Source organism: Scomber japonicus, chromosome 14, assembly GCF_027409825.1.
Source record: "Scomber japonicus isolate fScoJap1 chromosome 14, fScoJap1.pri, whole genome shotgun sequence".
NCBI classification, from domain to species: Eukaryota; Metazoa; Chordata; class Actinopteri; order Scombriformes; family Scombridae; genus Scomber; species Scomber japonicus.
In genome coordinates this window covers 17,252,335-17,276,163 of record NC_070591.1, presented here as the reverse complement: position 1 = coordinate 17,276,163, position 23,829 = coordinate 17,252,335, and the positions used below count along the sequence as shown (strand labels likewise).

The window sequence follows — 23,829 nt, the reverse complement described above, 5'->3', positions numbered from 1 at the left end:
GTCTGTGTTTTCAGTTCTGGCTGGTAACCTTCTTTTCATCTGTTGTGTGTTTGCAGTAAATGCCAAACACAAAAGGAATTAATCTCATGCAAAAAAAAGGGTAGACTTTCCCACCAGCTGGCCAATACACAAACAAACAAACACTTGAGCCAGTATTTCATCTACTCATTTGCAAAGATTATTCAAAGGAAAAGCCTGAACAGGAAAACATGAAAGCTACTTATGCAAGGGCTCTTAAGGTTTTATTTTTCTCATTTTGCCTTGTTTAGCCTTAAATCCTCATCAGGGATAAATTGTCCACCCTGCAAACTTGCGCCAAACTCACAGGAAGGTGAACTTTGCTGCTGGAAAACACTTAAAGAACACTGAAAGTTTCACAGCTTTGTGGCTACTGTACGTACAGTATAATCCCTGTCATGATTAAGTGTAAATCGGATTAGCATATGTGACATGTGTGTTTTTACAGCTACTTTTGACAGCCCGATAGAAACAGAGTGTGAAAGGTAGACTTCCAAGGAATGAAGCAAAGTACAACCTCATTAAGACAAAAGACAAAAAATGGCGAGGTAAGCTCTGTTACGGCCCAAATACTGCCACTCTCACTGATTACACCTCTCAGTCTCAACTGCATCGTAATCCTGCCTGGAACTCATGCAGGCGGATTCTTTAGCAGGAGGAAAAAAATAACAGAGGATATCAAATGAGTGTCAGTCCCAATCTGAAGAACATCTTAGAATATTCCCATTGCTCATTCCTCTGAGGAAACGAGCACTTTGCTGGGATGAGGAGGGATGCAAATTCCATCTTCCCCAGTAATCACTCCCATACCAGTCTGATGTCCCTGATTGTTACTGGAGCCATATCTGTTCCCAATATCAGATCACAACAAATAAAAGGTGTGTAATGGAGGACATTAGAGAGGCCAGTGTATAGAGGCAGGATTTAATTTGCATGGCAGATAAGCCTTCTAGTCCCACTGGTGGGGCCACAGCCTTGGGGGCAAAATCACACCCTTTCCTCCCTTTCCCCCATCTCTTTTATTCTTTTATTAATAGGATCCAGTCTCTTCAAATCCATTAAGTCAATTGAGCAGGCCGTATATAATCTGATTTCAAATCCAGCATGAAAATGCTTAACCAGTGGCCCTGGCTCCATGCTGATTTTCTTCAGGCTACTGGCAGGCCTAGTGTGGAGGCAAGGAGATGAGGAGACACATGGTGAGAACATACAAATCTCTGAGCCCCTGAGTGAGATGCAAGAAAAACAGTTATTATTATCAGAACTTTTCATGAATATTGAGAAATTGCTAATCCTACTGAGCGTTGAAGTTTTTCCACTGGTGACTGCAGGGTCAGTAAAATGTACTGCATGCATGGCGTTAACAAAAAAGCAAAGAATCCCGGAGTGTTGTATACAAAATAAATATGTTACATCTTCCGGGCTACCTATTTCCAAATCCCAGTGGAGGAGAGAGAGATTGAAAGAGAGAGAGAGAGAGAGAGAGAGAGAGAGAGAGAGAGAGAGAGAGAGAGAGAGAGAGAGAGTTAGAGAGAGAGAGAGAGAGAGAGAGAGAGAGAGGGAGAAAGCACGGCTGGAGGCTTTTTGGTCTCTGCCCTCTGCGCACTGGCCTGACTGGGGCCAAGTTACGCCTCAGTGCCCCGGCGAGCCTCAGCTTTACACAGGCAGACAAACACACACACACTCACAGCTGGGGTTACCAGTTATTAGACAGCAAGAGGAGAGAGCCAAGTACACACTTTCACAAAATCATGCATTCATAAATACATTTACACACCCTGAACTCTTCTCTCTACAACACATAACTGAGTGACATGAAGGCGAGCGCCTTGACAGCTTAAAATGCTGCATAAAAGGCTACAGTGATTTCAAAGGGACCCCTGTAATGAGCTGCACAGGCTTTCTGTGTCAAAATATTATTGAATATATGTATTTCAGTGAAAGAAAAATTATTAGAGACAACATATTTGATTATGTTTTGTAATCTGAAACATCTAATCTAAAATCATTTTGTCATCATTTATCCCAGCTGCCTCATGTGAAATCATTACCTTCAGGACTGTCTCTTATATTGACTTTGAAAGTTTGCCTAAGGTCTGCCAAATGCACAATATTGCTTACTACAGGTGCATTATGAATCCTGTGATGTCAACCTTGAATTACATCTGTGCACCACCACACGCCCCACACCCCAATCCACGTCTTATTAACATAGAAGGCAACAGCAGCAGCAACAATGTTTTGCTAACAGTTCATGCATTACTACTCAGGGGAGGGTTAGCACCATGCATCCCTGCATTTCAAACACACACACATGTTCCCCAGTGTGATTCAGTGGGAAAAAAAATAACACAACACTGCTGATCAGAGCTGCTCAGCCCGCCTGCTCTGCACTCAGGGCCCCTGACAGAAGCAGTGATGTTTGAGATGCAGGGAGCTCCAAGTTTGTCCATCACTGATTAGTAAAAACTCTTGCTTCTTCCTGCCCAGCTGCAACTGATATGCTTGTCTGTGGATCCTGACACCAGCTCCGAGCAAGTTTATTTTTACAATGAGACATAAGTGGACACGCACAATAGCACATGTAAACAAATACACACAAACACGCATGTAAGAAATGCGTGCACACACAGACAAATGCTCTGCAGTGTGCAAGAGCTGTTTTTTAATTTGTAAAACACTGCTCGGCAAAGCTGGAGCAAAGCAGGCAATTAGAGACTCTTCTTCCTGAGCACTTGACTGTATTCCTTTAACCTTTACACAATGATTTATGTCAAAGGATTTGTCACCTTCGCAGTGGGGCCTTCACACACAGCTTTTCAAAACACACAATAGGGGAAAAGGAGGGGAGAAAACTTAAAATCCTCCTGTGAGGATTTGGGAACTTATATAACTCCCAATTATCAAAACTTCTTCTTGCAGCCTTTGCAGGCCTCCCCTCTGTTTGTAAGACTCACAAAATATCTACTGTGCCACTGAAGAGTGTATAATGCCTGTGTGCCCACATGACTGGCGAAAACACTCCTGCTCTTTCTGCCCCGCTGAGTCCTGCTGCATAATGGGGGTCTTGAAGGCTCTGGGCTCAGAGCAGGCCTGCCTAACAAAGCCTTGGTGGCTTGCAGCAGACAGGAGAGTGTGTTTGCAAGCCGGTTGCCAAAAATTAATTTTCAGGAGGTTTTCTGTGGGATGCAGTGGCAGCAGCATGACAGTGTGAGGTTTAGATATCTTGGTGAGCGGGGGAGGGCTGGGGTTGAGATATGTAGGTCTTTTGTGAAGGTCCAGAGAGTTGGTTCAAGAAGGGGAAGTTCACAAATTGGTTGTTCAGAATAAATTTCAAAAGTAAGTAAGGTTTTTTTTTCTTTTCTTTATTACTTTTTGTTTGTTTGTTGCAATTCTTAAATTTCCACCACTTCATTAAGCATATTTTAGAAATAATTTCAAATTAACCACACTAAGAAATACACTTTCAGCAGCCTGTCAACTGGTGTCATATTTATTTCATTCAGTCCCTATCCATCTCTCATAAGTACTTTTTATCCTCTACCCTAAACTATTCACTTTCCTTTTTGCTCCACAGTAGTGTACCTGTTTACCTGTTGGGTGGTCTTGAGCTGGGCTAAACTAAAGCCCCAGTCCCTGCAATCTAAGTGTAGAGTAGCTGCTAATCCGATTTCAGGAAACAGCCAAACCCCCACATCCCTCTCCCTCCACTTGCCCACCCCTCTGTGCTTTCACCATCCCAGCTTACCCTTTCTCCTACGGGAGGGAAGAAAATAAAGAAAAAATTAGTGATGGTGAAGGAATTGGAGGGAGAAGTCACAAAGGAATATTTGGTTATTAGAGTATTTTTCAGCAGGTGCTACATAACCTGGGCTCTTGTGTGTACTGTATCTGTCCCTTTAATAAGGTGTGACACAGAGTACCTGCTCACTGACTGGGCTCTCTTCTGAGTCCACTCTGCCCTCTCTGGGACGTTACCGGGGCCAAACATAAAGCAGTGTTTCATGGTACTGGGGCTTATCTGGCCTCTGAAAGTATGTGAGACATGCCAGGAAACAAAGGAGCGTCTCTGAGCCCACTACTAGGGTGAGCATATCCCTTTCACAGGCCACACATCTCCCTGGCTTTACTTATTTGACAGGCTCATAGTAGTTTTCAGTAGAGAAGGTCTGCACCTGGAAACAGATTGACCAGCCACCACCACTGCTGAGAGAAGAGGCAAAGACTGTATGTCATGAGAAAATATGTAATATACACATATCATATACAAAAATGTAATACATAATATATATGTAAACTTATATGTAATTTTTAATCCAAACACTTTCTAATGTGTGTGTCAAAAAAGAAAGTCAAATTCTACTTTTGAAAATAATTTACTTCTCCTAATGCCCATAATAATCATTACAAAAGTGAATATTTTAAGGTAAAATATGAATGAAATGACAAATCACAAAGTGTACAGTCATGGCCAAAATGAACTTCCACTTCCAGCCTGTTGGAATGACTTCTTTTGCTTCTTCTTTTTTATCCATAACATAAAATGAACAACACAACTCCAGAAATACTCAAAGTCCTGCATTCAAAATTTGGCTGGAAGAAATGAAAAAACCCAAACTACCAGCGTATCAGTAACAATATACGTTCTGATGTTCTTAGCCTTAACCCCAAGCGCATTGGTCCCAACTGTGAAAGTAATTCTTTAAAAACTGCTCACAACTGCTTTTTTCAGAAGGATAAGTAATTTCCTATAAAACCGGGTGTACTATAGTTTTTAGCAAACTTTTCTTCAGCAGGACTAAATGATGACTTTTTAAAGGGACTATTTTCAGAAGTGGATTGGATGTATGTAGGGGGGGGGGGGTGTTACATTTTCTTAAATAGTTGTTGGACCACAAAGCTCTATTGTACAGGAGAATAAGCTTTGGCAGGCTTTGACAGACAATAATGTGATCAAATAATTGATGATAAATATAGAATCTCATCAGGCTAATCCTGTTAGTAAAAGTATAGATACACATTGTACAAAGTTCTTGTTATGAAGCATGGCTCCTTATGGTTTGTTAAATAACCCATGTAAGCAGAATGTTAATGTTGTAGCATAACGTGCATACTATTGGGAAGTTAAGTTTGTAAGAAGCACAGTAACTACAACTTCAAATGACAAATGTAATGAGACACTCACAAAATAATGCTCAATGGATAACGAGTCAGGATCTAAAAACTCCACACAGAACTTGAGAAAAGTGAACACACTTTTTAACATTCCACTGCTGTCAAAACAGTGTGCCCTGTGATGAATATGCAGATGAGGAGCTTGCTTCGTTTTACATGACCCATATACAGCTTTGTTGTGAGGAGAGAAAGCTTCAGAGTGACAGTATATGCTGAGGCTGGAGACAGACTCGGTTCACCCTGAGGAAAGCATGGCCTCAGCTGGCCAAACATGAGCAGTACAACACACAGCACCTCACAGTTTTGCTTTCTGGTGAGTGTGTGTACAAATAAATAATCAGCCATTTAAATTATACAAACAAAACATTCACTTTCATGCATTTTTTTAAAACCATGATTTAAAGCAATGAAAAAAATATATTAAACTGGCAGGCATGTTGCCCTATTCATGTACACAAAAGACTGACAACAGCTAATACATGAATAAATCTGCTGCCTTATATGTGACATGATGAAATCCCACAACACACACACACACACACACACTTACACATACGGTGGTGTTAGGACAGCATTGTGTGTGACATGAGGGGATCGGTGTCACTGTGTCACAGCTGATCCCTGGTGTACTGTCAGACAGCCGAGACCCTCAGGGCCCTCTTTTACTGCTGAGAATACAACAGTCCATACGGCATCTGTCGTACCCGCTGAAACACAAGCAAGAGAGTGTGTGTGTGTGTGTGTGTGTGTGTATGTGTGTGTGTGTGTGTGTGTGTGTGTGTGCATGTCTGTGTGTGTTTCACATGCATGCCTCTGTGGGCATGTTGGTGTATCTTTGTTTGCTTTTGCATGCATGTGTGTGTTGGGGTACACATTTGATTGTACATTTCTTATTCATCTTGTTGCAGACAGATTATCTGATTGAAGTGCAGAAATGTACCACCTGTGCTCCTCCCTAACCTGCCATTGTGGCTACCTACTTGTTTAGCCCCCATCTCCAGAGCTCCTCATGTGTTTATTTGTCCCATCACTCTGGTTGTAGCCACTGATGACCTTGGTCTGGCACTCCTGCCACAGTAGGATTGCTCCATAAATGGTCAGTAAAGACTGGGTGTCTGGGGGGTTAAAAGCCCCCACTATCACAAACAAAGATAAGTAACAGTGACTTGGTTGGGATTGTGGTAGGGCTTCTGCCCTTCTGGTACAACTCTGTCATCAGGTTTCTTGTAGGGCGGTTTTATTGCCTAATTCAGAGTTACCCACTGCTTTAAAATCAATAATTTGCTTTCTCTATAGTATACAGACGAGTGAGAATTAAACATCATAAAGACTAAATTGTTTTTTCTTGTTTTCACCATGGCACAGTGGCACTGAGATATCTTAACAACTACTGAATGGATTGCCATCAAATCTGGTACAACATGAATCACTTTGTTCATCCTGAAACTTTACATCTAGCACCGTTATCAGGTCAAAATCTCAATTTGTTCAATTGATTACTTGGTTTATGACTATCTGTTACTTGGGAAAAACTAAAGACATTTTCATCATTCTCAGTTATACTTTTTGTTGAGAGCTAATCGCAAATGTTTGAATGCTAACTCTCTAAACTCAGATAGTGAACATGGTAAACAATACCAACTATCAAAATTAAAACGTGGCACAACTCGACTCCAGTACATCATCCTTTATTCTCCAAATGTTTTCAGCTTCTGTTTCCTCTACATACATTTTAAAGATTGATCATCTGACCCATAAACAAAATATAAAAAATAAAAATAATTAGATTTTCCAAAATTATCACAAACAAAAATTATAAATAGTGCTATGAAAAATGTTGATTCTATTAAACCAGGACTTCTAATCTTTATACAATATCATCCAGAAAATGTTTAATTTAAGTTTAATTCATTATGCAATTCAGGCAGACAAATACTATATTCAAGCTAGCATTTCGGGGCACAGTCTATTTTCTTTTTTTAATATTTATGAATAATACAAAACAGTTACAAAGTTCAACTGCACACTAAGTCAGGTCATCCATCTAGAATTTCAAATTGTTTAAAAAAAAACAAAAAAACAACTACAACAAAGAAAAAAAACATTAAACTCTACAAAAATTGATTCAAGTCTAATTCCTCATTAGCCCTCTTGGGCTTAAAGTGCCCAGCCTAGAAATCCAGAATACCTCAATTTTAGGGAGCAATCTTTCCAAATCAATCTACGTTTTAACATCAGCATGATAGCATTATCATTGTGAGCATATTAGTATGCTGACATTAGCTCAGGTATAGCCTCATTATCACCGTAGACTCTTGAGCTTGATGTCATGTGTCAAAATTTCAAGGCTACCATGATAAGACCTTAGCATATTAGTTAAAGGACAGGTAGTTATAAACATAAATGATACAGTATGTAATGAATTTATTAAACCAGCAACATTTTTGTAAAGCCTTCAAACTCGAGAAACAGCAACCAAAAAGGCTAACCACTTAGGCCTATTTGTTTAACCGTTGTGTCTTCATCGGAGCTACTGAGAAAAGTGCTGATCTAACACTTCTATAGCTTCTGAGAAGAAAAACCTCTTGAAAAGGCACCAAGGAGCTCTGTCCATTCCCAGGCAGACTGCTCCAGGTTAACTGGTTTTCTTAATGTCTCCTCTCTGGTGAAGTTTCTTTCAGTGGGCTGAAAGGCAAACAGGGCCCCGGTGAAAGACTCATTCCCCATTAGTGGAGGTAAATGGCTCTTCTGTGAGCAACCGGTTAAAGCAGGGTAGGATAAAGGGCCTCTCCACACACTTCTTCAGACAGATTAGAGAGGTGACTCTTGTCTCGAGGATGTAAAATGTTTATACGTGCGCAGGGGGAGCACTCTACCATAGGAGCCTCAGCAGTGTCACAATCACGTTCATCATCAGGAATTCACAAGGCAACACTACACTGAATCATGATGCATACGGTCTTTTTAGTCGAGGCTAGAACTTCAAGCCTGCATTAAAATGTTATCATGAATATCAAATGTTATAAATAATCAGTTTAAAATATTGAAAATAACTAAATGCTTTTAAAATAGCTTAATTTATTTTTTATTTTTTTTAAAAATCCACCTGAGCTTTACAGAGAGTTGCAAAACTACTTCCTTACTTTTTGAGGAAAAATTAAAAAAAGGCTGCACCTAATCGCAGGTTCAGTGCTTCCTTGCCAGCTAGCAGCCCCTGATTGCATTTCAGCCGAGAAGTAAATACTACATGCTCAGTTACCAGGTGAAATCAAGCAGGCAGATGTGTCTGCAGCCTCAGTAGACACTCGCTGGACCCTGCTTCTGTCTACCTGTGCCACAGAGTTTCTAGCCAAGTCAGCTCCTCCTGATCCATGTTGCTGAGTAGGTATGTGTGTATAACTGTGTGTATTTGAGAGTAGAAAAGGATGGAAGAATTAAGGTGACTTTTTATGGAATAAAGATAGAATATAGATCCAGCAATGAATGCTCATGTGTAAGGCCGAAATTCTTTTAATCAATTCAATTTTTTTATATATATAACTCAATGTACTACCGATAACTTCAGATTTCTACCCGCTCTGTTCAGAATTCACCAGGCGTGTTTGTAATGAAGAGTGTACAAAGGAAGAGAGCAGCAGAGGTATGTTTGCCAGAGAAGGGGTGAGAATACAATAGCCCTCCTTCCAAGGGTCTGTAACCATAGACTCTAATAAAGTCACTGCCTGCAAATAAAGAGCCACTGCTCAGCTCGCGTTACAACAACAAGGACAGCATTATACAACTGGGCTATGTTTTGAAATACACCACCAAATGTTAGCAACAAACAGAACACAGTGCACGTTATCTATTATTTATGATTCAGTAATACTCAGTTTTATTCTCATTTGTAGAGCAGCTGATCATGACATTATAATAGAGATCTTATTGTGTAAGGTTTCTCCTTCTGAGACACTGTTTTTGTGGGATTCATGCACTAAAAGTTGATTGTGTTGACCAATGACAAGCATATGACTGTATGAACTTTTTTCAGCCTGAACCAAATAGTAAATACTACTTTACTCATGAACTTTAATTGATTATTTTGTGTTATTTACAGGAAAACCAACTAAACCACTAGCTATCAATGCTTTTAAAATAGGCTAATAAGTTTAGAATAATAATATTTACATATTTAACATGTACATTTTTTGAAAGAAGTAAAAAAAATCCTGACTCACTGAATGGTTCCCCTCTTTTCCAGCAACCTGTCAGACCACTATAAAGAAATGGATCACTATTCAATTACGTTGGATGGTGTTGCATTCAATGTCGTAAGTAAACAATTTTCTTTCATTTTTTTTATTTTTACAAAAGTATGTAAATAGGAGTACATATTGATAATTAAGCTGCAGGATGATTAATAAACATTAATGTGGATCCAGACAGAACTATTTGAGGTAAAATGCTAAAACATATGGTGAGATTGACTGACTTTTACCTTAAATGAAAACCTCCCTCATAAACACTTGTCTGTATTGTGTCAATAGTTTGCAACCAGCCAAAGATTGAAGGAGCCTCTCTTTGCAAATTTCAAACCTTTGTGTTGCTAAAGGTTGTGACCTCACTTTTTATTTTCCCCGGGGCTGTTGGGTTAATGAAGTAACAACAAACTGGGCCTGCAGCTAATTTGGAGTGGCACTTCCTGGCCCCTCCTGTGTCTGTGAAGACGTATTTCATTTTCTCTTATCTCTGCCTCGGTCATGTGGCTTTCCGCATGGACGCCCATGTCTCCCCCAGTTGCATGACTAATGGAAACTTCGTTAATGTCATTAATCTGCAGACCAGGACATGAACCAAACATGTTTAACCTTTCTGGGCAGGCCTATGCCACCGTAGCTGTAGTGACTGTCCACGCATTCTGTACTTGTGGCTCAGTGCGACATGCAGCGATGTGAGAGTCTCTGGTCCACATCAATTTCAGCCACTATAAAATCATATAAGACTAACACAGAGCTATCATTCAACATGGCAACTGAAGCCTTTTATAGAATAAACAGTATTTTTCATGTCTTTTAATTAGTCCACTGACATGTCAGGAAAAATACTCCATGCTTTTTGAGAACATCCCTACATCTCTCTGTTTTCACTGAATATCTATCTTTCCTAATCAGCTTCACCTGAGTGAACGGATGTTTATAGATGACAGCACTCTCACTTCCACCATGCACATTTAAACAATGGTAATGTCAAAAGACTGCTTAATGACTAATCAGGTGGCTGTGATTCATGCCTCTTTCAAAGCCCTTATTCACACATTCCACCAGCTCCATGAATGGACACTCTCAGCCCCATATGTCATATACTTTCATTCATAAAGAAGAAAACAAGAGAGGGGGAGCAAGGTTGAGAAAAAAAAAAAGGAATCTCTCTGGTAGGATGGGTAACCCAGGGGACATTTTCTTTTGTGTGGCGCTCAGCTTATGGGGCCAAATGCCAGCAGGCTTACCTCCACACTGTCTGTCTATGTGTGTCCCCCTTTCCTTTGCACACAGTAATTAGGAGGATCTTAATGGAGAGGGGGTTTATTAGTGTCTGAGGAAGGCTTTAAACGTCACTTTAATTAAGGGGGATTCGGCAGACAGCTTGTGTGGCGATGTCACCCATTTTATAAAATCCTTGTTTGGGCACAACAGGAAAATAGAAGTGGGTCTTTAAGAGGAGGAGGAAAAAAGGCCTTCCAGAGGAAGGCCGTCTAGACCTGCGGTCAGAAACAGAATAGATCGTCTGACCCTGGCAGAGCATAAAGATGACGGTCATTATCTGCCAAGAAATTCCACATGTGTGCACGCGGGGAGTAACACCCCCTCTCAAGAAAAAATTCAGCCAAACAAACCGCCCGCCCCTGCTGAAATTGTTTCATTCAAAAGATAACCTCACTGCTAAAATTTTGGGGGGGATTAATTTATTCTCAGCATATCCTATGGCCATTCATGCAGGATATAAAATCCTAGATTATTTCCTGCTTGGTTAACCCGCATCCGGCCAGTCCCTCTCACAAAGCCATTCTAATGTTGCCATTAGTTATGCTCCTCTGGTGGCCAAAAGATTGATCCCAGAGACTTGGAATCCAATAAATGTGTACATGAATGGTAGAGGGAGATAACATGTTTCCCACAGATAGTGCGAGGGGCCGATCAGTGCTGAAACATCACTGGAAAAAGATGATTAATGATATCATATTTGAAAATAACCTCAACATTAAATTCTGCATTAAATTCTACAATAGGATTTTCTCATTATAGTTTACTTTTATATTAAATAACATAGTTACATGACATGCCTCAATGTGCAGACCACTATTCCACTAAGTCTGAGAGAAAGGTTCCTTTCTATTAAAAAAAAAAAAAAAAAACACGGCCCAACTGTAGACTGCTCAACTGCATGGGTACATCGTTGTCATTTTGTTGTTTTGTTATGTTTATTATATTATTCATACTTTTCTAATTTTGCGTTAACACCATTATTAGATGCAGGCTAATTTTTAGTCTTTAAAAAACTGACTCGAGAGGTCAACATTTTTAATTTCTTCAGGTGTTTGCCAACAGCTGTTCATTTAATATGTTAACTGTGTAAATTTTAAAAAATGGAATAAGGAAATTTTTTTTATTGGATAATACCCAGCCAAAACTACAAAAAAAGGAAACTTCCATCCCAGTGACCAGAAAAACAACATGTACTCACTCATAAAAGCTAGTGTTGTCACAGACATCATGGGGCTATAAAAGTAGAGTCTTCCACAATAACTGCAGCTGCTGGGAGCCTACAGAGGGGATCTGATAATGGGCCCGAGGGGAAACGGCAGCGTGCTCAGGGACCAGGGATTGTCTGGAAGACAGATAAGAAGACACAAGGAACAGGTTATCAGCTAGTTTATGAGGTGTCACTCTGCTGAAACACTCACCTGTTCTGCAGGAAAATCATTGAATCACAAACAGGCATCCCATTAATTCATGCAGGGCTCTTGCTGTTATGGATCATTTAAATGTAGATGTATTTTACACCTTTTAAACCATGTCTCTGGCACAATATTGTCACTCTCTTATCGACAATTTGTTCTATTGTGTCAGAAAAGAAAAAAAAAACATTTTATTAAAAAAGCACATTTTGTGTTTTTTGCTTGTTTTGTTTGCTTTTACTTTATATACATGTGTATCATACAGAAATCAAAACTAAAATTCCATCTACACTCACACACATCATTGACATAACTCTGAAGTCAGTGTGTTAACTGATAAAATGTCTCACATCAAGCCTAACCGTAACATGTTCGATTATTGATGCTGCACTTCAATACAGCTCAGAACAGGCTCTCAGGACAGTTTTTCATTGTCTAACAATGTTGTATAACACATTTTTCTCTAGTCACTTCAAGATTTATATAGATTAATTGTCCTGCCCTCAATATTATACAACTGATAAATTCCTTTGTCACAATCATTTCTCTGCAACTAAGAGTAAAGTGACTAACAATTTTCTGTGACACCTTAAACCCAGACCTGTGATCTGAATTACCTGTGCATCAGCTATTTGAAACTAGGTAATCAAACAGGTCATTTTGAAATCCTCTCAGTCAGGATGGCTGCATGCATGCTCCCTCTTGTGTTTTGACCGGACAATACCGTTGAGCAGTGAAAAAGAGTGATCTTAAAAGAGCTACTTGACTAAGATGAATGGCAGCTGACCTGGGAGTACACAGAGGTGATGTGTCTTATGGCACTACTGGAAAGGTACTCTGAAGACATTTCCTCTATAGTTGGAGAATGGTGATGTCACCTTACTCTAGGCCATTCTGAAGAAAAAAAGTCACATTACAAAGCTTGTGTGTCATTTGTTGACAATAAATTCCAAGGACCAAGACAGTAATGTTTTGTCCTTATCAGTCCTTACAGTATGTCTGGTATTGTGCTTTTTCTGGTGTGACTGACTTCGTACTGTATATGTATAAACCTACCAGAATGAAGGACTACATTTTATTCTTGATACAAAGAGGAATTGCATTTCTCATAATTAAATCATTCTAAATAATAGAGTGACTTCCTCCACATATGATAAAAATAACACCATGAATAATTTTAGTTTTAGGTAATTATCTTTAAGCAGCTTGTCTAGAACACTTACAGATAGGGAATGTATGCTTAATGAGGTGGTTAACTGCAAAGAATGTTTCTAAAAACTTTACTTTGTCATATCACTCATAGTCCATTATAGTTTACTTTTATACTAAATAACATAGTTACATGACATGCCTCAATGTGCAGACCACTATTCCACTAAATCTGAGAAAAATGTTCCTTTCCATGGGTACATCCTCCAGATTTTTTATCATTATTCTTTCACCCACATAAATGATCAAAAAAAATGACAATCTCTGTGCAAAGAAGAGACGGAGCCCACAAAAGGCAGTCTGACAGCCATTTCCACAACAGATGTTTCTACAGAGGGGTGTCTTCTCTCTGCTGAGCAGTCTCACACATGAGAGACCCCCAAAAGCTTCAGAGAAACGTCCAGAAAACCAACATGTAAATTTGTAACTGGCACGTCTCAGACTAGCGGGCCCACGCTTATTTTACTCATTTATGAAAAAAAAGAAAGAAAAAAAAAGGAAAACAAGAAATTGTTATTGAATCATATCAGTATGGATGATTTAAAAAAGGTGGAGGGTTAGAATTAGAACTTCAATATCAGAAAAAGACAACAGACAACATTGTTATGTGTTATCATGAAAAGATAAGTCCCTATTGATCCAGGTTGTGGGCAAAGGCTGCACTATTGACAGGAAGACAGAACATGTCGGAGGGGCAATATTTCATACATTTGGCCTGTTCACTCCATCACTATGAGAGGGTGTTTTTCTGGGCTGTATATAATAACACGTGTGCTCTTTATTTCCCTCAGATCAATGGTAATGCGAGAGGGGCCACACAAGATGGATGCCATGGGCAGGTTAACCTATCGACTGCTAAACAGAGACACACAGACCAAGACAAGACAGACCAGCCCATTTACTGAGATGAACTTGAGCTAGTTGTATACTGAATTTCCCTACTTATTGTACCTGTCTGTTCTAGATATGCCTGACAAATCTTTACTGCTGAAAAAAAAGTATCTAACATTTTAAGGAATTCATTTATTAAGTAATTTGCTTTAAATGTATGAACTGTATATGCATCTCTGAGGTCATGTCAGTTTTTCTTCATTAAATAAAATAATTGTTTCATTTGATTTGATACAAAATCCAAACATTTTTTAAGCTTCATGGTCTACAACCCTTCACTCTTGCGTACCCTGAGACTGATTGAGGAGTCTGAAGGGGAGAAAGAAAGAAAAGTGGCAATGAGCTGCCTGGTGACCACTTCCTGGAGACAGGATAGGAGGCAGACGGGAGGGCAGGCTAGCCCACACAGGTGGCCCGGATCTGGATCAGGTCAGCCTCGCCCTCGGACAACAAGCCAGCTAATCTCATGCTCATGCTCCAAGACCCTTTACCAACCTGCAGCTCTTGATAAAGAAAAAAAAGTGCAAAGGTAAAATTTTTATTAATGACATATGCTAAACTTAGATTTCACAAGTGTTATTAACAGTTTGCTTTTGTAAAATCCACACAATACAACTTTTAAATCACCTTCAAAGCCGAGCAGAGAGAGGTGAAATTATCAGTAAGTCTTAGAGTTGATTAAAGATGGATTATGATTGTGAGGGTTAGACTGTAAAAGTTTCAATTAATTAAACTGCACTGTGCTTGAATTCACTTTGTAAAAGCATCTTTTGTAATGCTTTGGAACAGATACGTTAAGTGTTTAAAATTTTTAACAAATTCTCTCTCCAAATAATGTGCTGATCCGATCTCTGCTGCACAGGTGATTCAACTGAAAATATCTAGTAATTCTCCTCCATTCTATTGTGGATGCAATGCTACACATTCATTAAGAAAATACAATCAAATCTAAATATGAAGTCACTCTGGCTGAACTGCAAATTGAACGTTAATAGAATAATACTCCGACAGACAGCTCTGAGCATTATTGTCTAAAGTTGGGTAAAGGGTAATTAATTTGGCAGTGTTTTGGTGACTAAATTCATCTTTTTTTTGCAGAGACAACCCCCCAGCCAACCTCCAGTCCCCATTGTCTGAATGAAAATGGAAATCTGTGCCACCAGTACAATATCCACATTATGTGCCCTGGCTCGACATTGTTGAATGACATGCTTGATTGTACCCTGCCATATAGGAACAGAAAAATGTTAGCACATATTAAGGTTTGTCTTCCACTTACAGCCATATGTAATATATGAGTTTGTGAGTTTTAAAATGATTTCTACAAAACCTTTTAGACATTTGTAGAACAATATGAAATAATTAACCAGACTGCTTTTGCTTTTAGAGCATTGTTCTGGTGTTTATTTCAAATTTGTATTAAATACAGTTTATAAAAGAAAATGTGCAAATATGTTTCATTATTTATTTTACTATTTTTCAATCATATGCAATGAATACAACTGAGAATGTGTTTCCTCAAACATTCAACATGTTAATGTCTTCCACTATGGACATTTTGAATAATAATGGTGCTTGAGTTGAGAGGTGTAATGCAATATCATGTTATTATTAGCAGAGGCTATTAGAGATTGTACATATGGATGTGTATTGTATGTGTGTGTGTACTGTGTTTGATTATACAACAATATGTTTGTATGTTTTTCTGGATATTTTATTTTCATGTGCAATTGTTTAAGTAGGTGTGCAGCAATACAGACTCTTAGACAAATATATTATATATATATATATAGTAACATTTATCATTAAAGTGCTTTTCAAATTGAGGCTGATATATTTGTTTTATGTTCATCCATGTGAAACATAATCTGAAATGTCCTCTCTTTTTATGTCTAAATATGAACAAATTTAGTTAGAATCACAGATTGGATAAGTGCATGACTGACTGAAGATACTTCAGCACAGTTAGCACAACATGCATCTCTCTCTCTCTCTCTCTCTCTCTCTCTCTCTCTCTCTCACTCTCTCTCTCTCTCACTCTCTCTCTCTCTCTCACTCACACACACTCTTACACCAACTACTCAGCCCTAGCATGTACACAAATGAGGCTCTTGCTTATGAAGACAAATCAGAAAAACTGACGACTTAACTAAAATTGAGAGCACTTATGTTGCATCTGTACTAATGAACTTCAAACTTTTGTGTTTTTCGGGTTGAGGTGTGTCACAATGTAATTAGGCCTATTTTTAAAATGAGGCACATTATCTCTCTTAATTCATCTCTGTTGATCTGATATTAACTATGAATCTGTTTTGTTGCTTTGTTTTACACTTGCACCTTTCAAGAGGAAACCATCTCTCCAGAAAGTGTACTGTATGTGTGAGACCTGTTGTCACTAATAACTCAATGCTGCCACCTTGTGTCAAAATACGTTTGGTTTCAGCTCTACTAGGTCTGTCAGCATGAGTTAATATTTATGTATTTATTATTTATTTATCTATGAGGGAAACATGGTTTGTGCTCCAGGGTGGCTTTAAGATCATTTGTTTTTTGTTTGGGAATAAATATGACATTATAATAAAGCTAAGATTTCACTTATACATTTATTTGTACATGTATGTACTCTGCGTTGAAGCATATGTGCGTATTTATTAGTGTATATTAGTGGCTATAGGTCCTGCCCAGTGTCAGCCATTGTTACATTGAGAAAAACAAGATGCTCTCCTTTGCTGTAGATTTTACACACTCTCCCCCGCCACCTCAACCCCAAATGTCTAGCCATGAGCTCAGAGTTGAAACAGAGTTCAGCCAAGTTGAGAATTGTTCTTGCTTGTTTTATCAGTAGCGTGTACCATATTTCCCAATGAAATACTACAGCAGGCAAGAGATACCGCCAGGAGAGCGAGGAAACAATTGAATGGCCATTAATGATTTACAGGTACATATCTGCTATAATACCAACACAGGCGGAGGTAACTGAGAGCAGGATCTGATGACATCATTGATGCTGCCTCAGATAACACCTTGATCATCAACTATGTATGGATCCAGCAAAAGATATAAGATAATGTCCAAGTGAGAGTAGACTATTTACTGACCAAATGTAGGCTAGACTGACGCTGAGTGAGGAACCAAAGATAGGTCGCAGTAAGCTTTACATTTATTGTACGGAGAGTCTTAACCAAGAATATTAGCTAATAAATGGCTATGTTTTCTGTTGGATGTGAGGAAAAGAAATATAATGTGATCTACTGTTGATAAAATGTTTGATAACAGCTGGAATACATGCATTTCTAAAAGGGTTAATGTGACTTTGAACACCACAGATAAGATTGTGTGTGTGAATGATGCAGATTTCCACTTATTGAATCCATTGTAGCCTGCATATGTGGGATAGCTTAAAAAATATGAACTGATGATGAAATGAAATAAACACTTCAAAATAATAAACAGAAAATTTAAATATCAGTTATTAAAATGCAGATATTATATGGCTAACCATACATAGACCACACAGATATTAGTAACTCTCTACACGTTGTCCTCTTCCCCTTTATATTCAAAGTATTTGTGTAATGATGTCATTCCCTCCTTTTCATTTATTTTGGTATATTTCATCATAAAGATGAGGGACAGGTTAACACGTCATGCACTTTGCTGCAGTGAAAAGAGTTAAGTCCACTAAGTCAGTCTAGGTACATACTAACTTCCATACCAAGTACTCAAACTGTGAAGAAAGACAATTACATATTCAGATGGAAAGGCAGTCAAGTTTTGAAGTTTGCCATTTTTTGTGAGAACAGTGGCTACATATACATGGACCTTAATGCTCCACTAATAATCAGAATAATAACACAATTAGAATAAAAATGCCTCATGCAACCCCCTCAACCAGAAAAGACTGGTCCGATCAGAAGGAATTTTCAATTGCGTTGAGAGGGGTCGCATAAACCTCTGATAATCTGTTCAATAGGAAACCCTAACTCATGGCTTTTGTCAATCACATTTATTTGTCTTTTTAATATAGACTATGTTTAATAACTTGTTGAGTTCTAAAAAAACAAAAAACAAAACACACATTAAGGGTTAAACACAGAACAGGGAACAGGATAAATACATGATAATACATAAAAAATACATAAAAATACATAAAAATCTCATATTTTATGATATTGATGAGTATCAATATTAGTATTATTATCATCATTATTGTTTAATGCTTTACAACAAAAATAAATTACATACACCAAGTGCATCAAATAAAAGGAGCATAGAGCAATGTTTAAAAAAAGAGCAGGAAATAAATAATAAATAAACATTAATGTAATATAAGAATAAATACAGTACAAATAGTGTAGTCGTCGTAGTAGTCGTAGTAGTAGTAGCCTAGTTGTTGTTTTATTATAATTATTGTTACTATCATCATTATTATCATGTATGTCCATGTAACTTAGCCTACTGTGTCTATGCCTCATCTCAGTCTTGAACTGATACAATGTTTTTTGTTTTAAGAAAAGATGTGAATGAATGACTGAAATCTAACCCTTATTACTTTCACTTACATTCACTCATATTTGGAGCAGAGGAGCTGCAGCTGTTTACAATCAGAGGAAATGACGTGCAGTGTTTTGAAACTAGCAGCAGGGACAGAGAGCTTGTAACCACTGCACTGACCAGCCTCCCCCTAATACATCTGGGGGAAACTTTCACCTTCATGTCCCCATACTTTGTGTCACAGTAAGTGTGCTCCATTTAGAGTGTGCTCCGATATAAATAATAATAATAATTTTGGTTTGTTTGGTTTCTGCGCGCTAACCGTCAGCTAGCAGCTAACACAACAACACTTACCTCGTTAACGAACACATCCTCCCCGTTATTTCTCAGAGGATGAATGTTGACCTTGTTGATGTATTGATGAAACCTGGCAGTGGACAAGAACAATAAGTTACCTGTGGATTATAACACGGGTGTCTTGTGGTTCACCGTTTAGCTTGTGATAGCATTGTTTTTCTATGGCGTTGATAAGTAACGGTAACCTGAACCACTGCTGTCCGAGTAGTTAGCTCAGATGCTAACGTTAGCAAGCTTGTTATATTGTGTTTACATTAGAGTGAAGTAAAGATTATTGTCAGGGAACTCACTCTGTTTAATGAAGACGTTTGGTAGCTTCCTCGATGTTCTTAATGGTAGTTGTTGGTGCAGTTTAGTTAGTTTACCGACGCAGTGATAAATTCATGTAGTGTGATGTGAAAATAGTCATAGTTATCTAACCACTACTACGGCGGCGCCAACAAGCTTTCATAACTGAACTTTAGTGAGAAATGCTTTTGTAACCTCTTCATGTAAGTGTCTATATGCTGTGCCATATTTGGTGAATGCATGACAACTGTTGTGTTATTTAAGGATTGAGCATCTGCTGTCTACTCTGCATGTCCTCTGCTGCACAGATAGGAGAACGCAATGGACCTCCACAAAATCATCCACAGTGCGCTGCACGAATTTATCCGGGCTTATATTCCTGATGCAGATCTCAGGTAAAAACATTTTTTTAAAAGCTCTCTGTTTTGTGTGCATCTTAACACCTGGGGTGGAGCTAGGTGGCCCCTAATACTTTTTCAAAAGCCCTGATTTTTTATTTTTTATTTTGTTGTAGTAACTTTTTCTTAACAGTGACTTCAACCAGCTGCTGACTGAATTTGAATGAGTTAGAACAGTTGTGATTAAGCATGAAACTTATGAAGACATTTCAGTTTAAGGCGGTGCTACTGAGTGAAATGCTATTAAAATGAATGTAATATCTTTTTAGTTTTCCTTTTGAGCTAATGCCTTATTGTTATTTATGTATTTATATGTGCATTCTTTTTGGAAAATACATAATAAAGACCAAAATAAGTTGCTACTACCACTACTAATGTTTCCAGTAGTCATAAAATGCAGTCAAATTAAATTCTGAGTATGTGAACCATCAACAAGGAAATGTGGCCTGGCTCTGGATGCTCTGGGCTTAGGCCCAGATCTGGTCAACTCCTACATCTGCCCCTGCTTAAAATGTGTTAAATCAGTTTTACTTAACATCTTTCTTGTAATTCAATGCAGCACGCTGGACGATGTTCTTCTGTCTTACATCACTGGAGTCCTGGAGGATCTTGGCTCCCAGCAGAGTGTTGAGGAAAATTTCGATGTAGAGGTCTTTGCAGAGATGCTTGAAGCATACATACCTGGCTTTGCTGAAATTGACAGGTAAACAAACAGTCATGCACTCTCTCTGTTATTGATAAACAAGACTAGACAGCTGTGTTATGCTGACATGTATTGTCATTATTAAAGTAAAAAAAACTTTTTTTTTTTTTTTTTTTTTTTTTGCAGTGTTAAAGTCTGTGATATGATGTTCAGCCTGGCTTCAAAACTGGCCACAGCTCGGACCTCAGGTAGTGTTCCTAATATGTTTTATGACATGTACAATAATATATAACAGCAGTGTTACCTTTTCCAAGTGGGTTTCCCATTTTCAAAAAACCCTAACCCACTGACACTCATTTCAGATAAGGGTCATGACCCCGACAGTTATACTACGGTTTGTTAATTTGTTTTTCTTTTTTCTGTCTTTTTAGCTGACGAAGAAAACAGCGTGCCAAAGGAAAGGACAGATGAGATTTCACTAAAACTCACCAACCTGCCCAGTGCACCTCCACCAGAGAGAGAAACGCAGTGCCTTACAACACAGACAGAGGGCGCCACTGCCAAGGTAATCTTTGAAGCATACATCAGCACATCATTGGCTTTTCTTGGTACATTTAAATCTCTATCATTAAACTTTGTACTCGTGTGTCCTGCTGTTGATATTTTTTGCCATAGTCCAAAACATTTAAGCAACATTCATTTTTCCAGGTGCCAGTGTCTGAGTGGGAGGCCCAGGAGCAGCACCTGCTGGAGATGTTTCCCAAGTGTAGTCTGTCAGAGGCCCGCAGTGCCCTGTCCATTGCCAAAGGAGACATGGAGGAAGCTGTGCGCCTTATTATAGAGGGTGACGTCCAACTCAGCCCCACTCCTCTTAATGTGAGTCTCTTCAATACACAGAAACACTGCCACTGTTTCTGTATATGTTAGTCTGATTTGATGGTGTATGTTGACACCAGTAAACAACAAGACTGTTCTATTTCCTCAGGTAAACCATGGGAAGAGTATTTCCTTACAACCAGACCAGAAACTTAAAGAGAGCATCCTTGAGAAGTAAGTATGAATGTTATTATCCTGAAAAGAGCAGAACTGCTGTCACCTCTCAGCGGCCTTGTTCATGACTGTGATTCATTTTCATAGGTACATGCTGGTTGACCGGGAAGAGGATAAAAAAACACACCGGCCTGTCGCCCCCAAAGATGCAAGTCTCTGTTCATGTGCCAAATTCTCAATGTAGCTTACCAAAATGTTCACAAATATCACATATCACATTAATTTAATGCATTCTGGTGTCATTTCTGCAGGCTCCAAAGAAGCTAGTTCGGTACCACAGTAATCAGGTGGTAACCACAAAAGGAGAGCGATATCAGCTTGTGAAGACAAACGAGACAGAGGAGATGAAGAAGACGTATGTCAACCTCAAGCCTGCACGAAAGTACCGATTCCATTGATGACAAGCACAATTCTGTAAGAGCAGCTACTGACAATATTGTTTACGTTATTTTTAATGTATTAAGTTGGTTTAGCCTTTATTTGTTAGATATTTATACCAACTACAGGTAACAACACAGATATATGTTAGTGTGTCAGTGGCTTATTTTTAAAAATGTTACCGTTATCTGCCTTGGTTAAAACATTTAGTGTTTCAGTTATTTCTCTTTCTTGTGGAACTTTTGAAATTTTGTGTGATATTTTGGTGGGAATGTTGTAACTTGTGTTTGTGTATCAACATCTACTTTTTGCCATCTCAGCAGGTCTGATGTTGCACTGACAGTCTTTTTTTTTGTGTTTATTTTACCCCCCTTTTTTTGTTGGATTCATATTTATGACATGATGTTGTAGGGATGAGTGTATTTTCATTGTTGTAAATAGGTTCTAGTGGTGCTTTAGACTTTCCTCTGGATTACATTACAAGTCTCAACTGCTTTTTGTACATGTGCATGTTAAATCATCGATGCCAATTTCATCTAGAAAGGTTTATTTTTACATCTCACAGGAGTGCAGTGCTGTGGACATGTTTGCTCAAGCCTTGTGTTTTTGGACAGTTTTTAAACAAAACAGGTTTGTTTGACAGAGACAGATAATTTAAGAACATTTGTACAGTCCTCATCTAAGAGTTTCATATGTGGCCTCTCCTAGTTATTGTTTACTTATGAAGATGAGACTAGTATGTACCGTACTGAATGTTAGGCAGGTTTACTCACTTACTGTAGCTGGATAACTTTATTTAACAGATTTTTTTTTTCTTTTTATCAGTCCATTTTCCAGATTTCAGGGGTTTCTGTAATGAAGCAGGTTTTATATTCAAAGTAGTCGAGTACCGCCTTGAATTGTCATCATGACAAGTAAATGGCTGCTACAGATGGGTAAAAAATTGAAGGAAAGATCAACAAAATGTGCTAGTATTGTGTTGGGCCACCACATACGACCAGGACATGGCATTGATTATAAAAGTCTCTGAACTCTACTGTAGGGAAGAAAGACCATTCCCTCGTTTGTCTTGGTGATGGAGGTGGGGAGTGCTGGCCAACACACTGGTCCAAAATCTCCTGTAGTTGTTTTATTGACCTAAACTGAGCCTCCATCATTTTAATACATGCCACAGAGCATGATTGCATATTTATTGCTTAATTGTGCCATGCAGTGTCCCTGTGTGGAAGCATGTGCATCTATCATGTTTCTCTACTCATTTATTCAGTTTTTCCTTCAACTTTTCATCTGTCTGTAGCTAGGATGGTCTATTTCTACGAAACTTGAGCAGCATAAGAGCAAATGTTAAATATTTGTCAGTGGCATCTCTAACTTCTGATTAAACAAGGGGTGCACTTATTTTTACAAACCTTTAAAAGAATTTTATTACTCAACTGTAATGGAAAACATTGTATAACTATCAAATCAGTTGTAATTTTCTAACAAAAATCCAATTCTCAAGGCGTGCACAAACTATTACAGCACTGTAAATTAGTGGAAAAGCGGAGGAATGTGACTCCCTCCTCAATGGTAACCAAGACTTGCAGCTGGAGGACTTGATTTTAAAGTTCACTCAAACAGCATTTTTATTTTTGATATAGATGTTTAGATTTTGGAACGTCTCCGATCATGTGTTTAATTGTGACGAGGGCCGTCGTGTGCTTTCAGGGTCTGTTTACCTCATGTTACTCAAGTAGTCCTCTATCATGCCTCCTTTTTAATCTCATTTTGTGTTTTGTGAATTATGCTTAATATGTGACTGTTGGTTGTAAGATCATGATTGAATTCTCATTTTATTCTTGTTAGTAGTACATTAGGATAAATGGGTCGGTCAGGATTTCAGTTTTTTATGAACATATACTGTTTTATTTGTGCTAATTTCTGCAACCATTTGGAGCAAATTATAAGCAAATGTGTTTGATTGGTATACGTTTCCTGAGTATAAGTGTAACACA

General features: G+C 38.4%; 1 protein-coding gene across 1 annotated transcript; it reads left to right on the top strand.

The window, feature by feature from the left end:
- The first annotated feature begins 18,874 nt into the window (after window positions 1–18,874).
- On the top strand, window positions 18,875–22,673 carry cuedc2 (CUE domain containing 2). Its single transcript, XM_053332925.1, has 9 exons — window positions 18,875–18,964; window positions 19,675–19,761; window positions 20,324–20,467; window positions 20,594–20,655; window positions 20,839–20,972; window positions 21,116–21,283; window positions 21,393–21,457; window positions 21,545–21,605; window positions 21,709–22,673. Exons 2-9 carry the CDS (start codon window positions 19,688–19,690, stop codon window positions 21,853–21,855), a joined length of 855 nt encoding a protein of 284 aa, XP_053188900.1. The 5' UTR covers window positions 18,875–18,964; window positions 19,675–19,687; the 3' UTR covers window positions 21,856–22,673.
- Window positions 22,674–23,829: the final 1,156 nt, after the last annotated feature.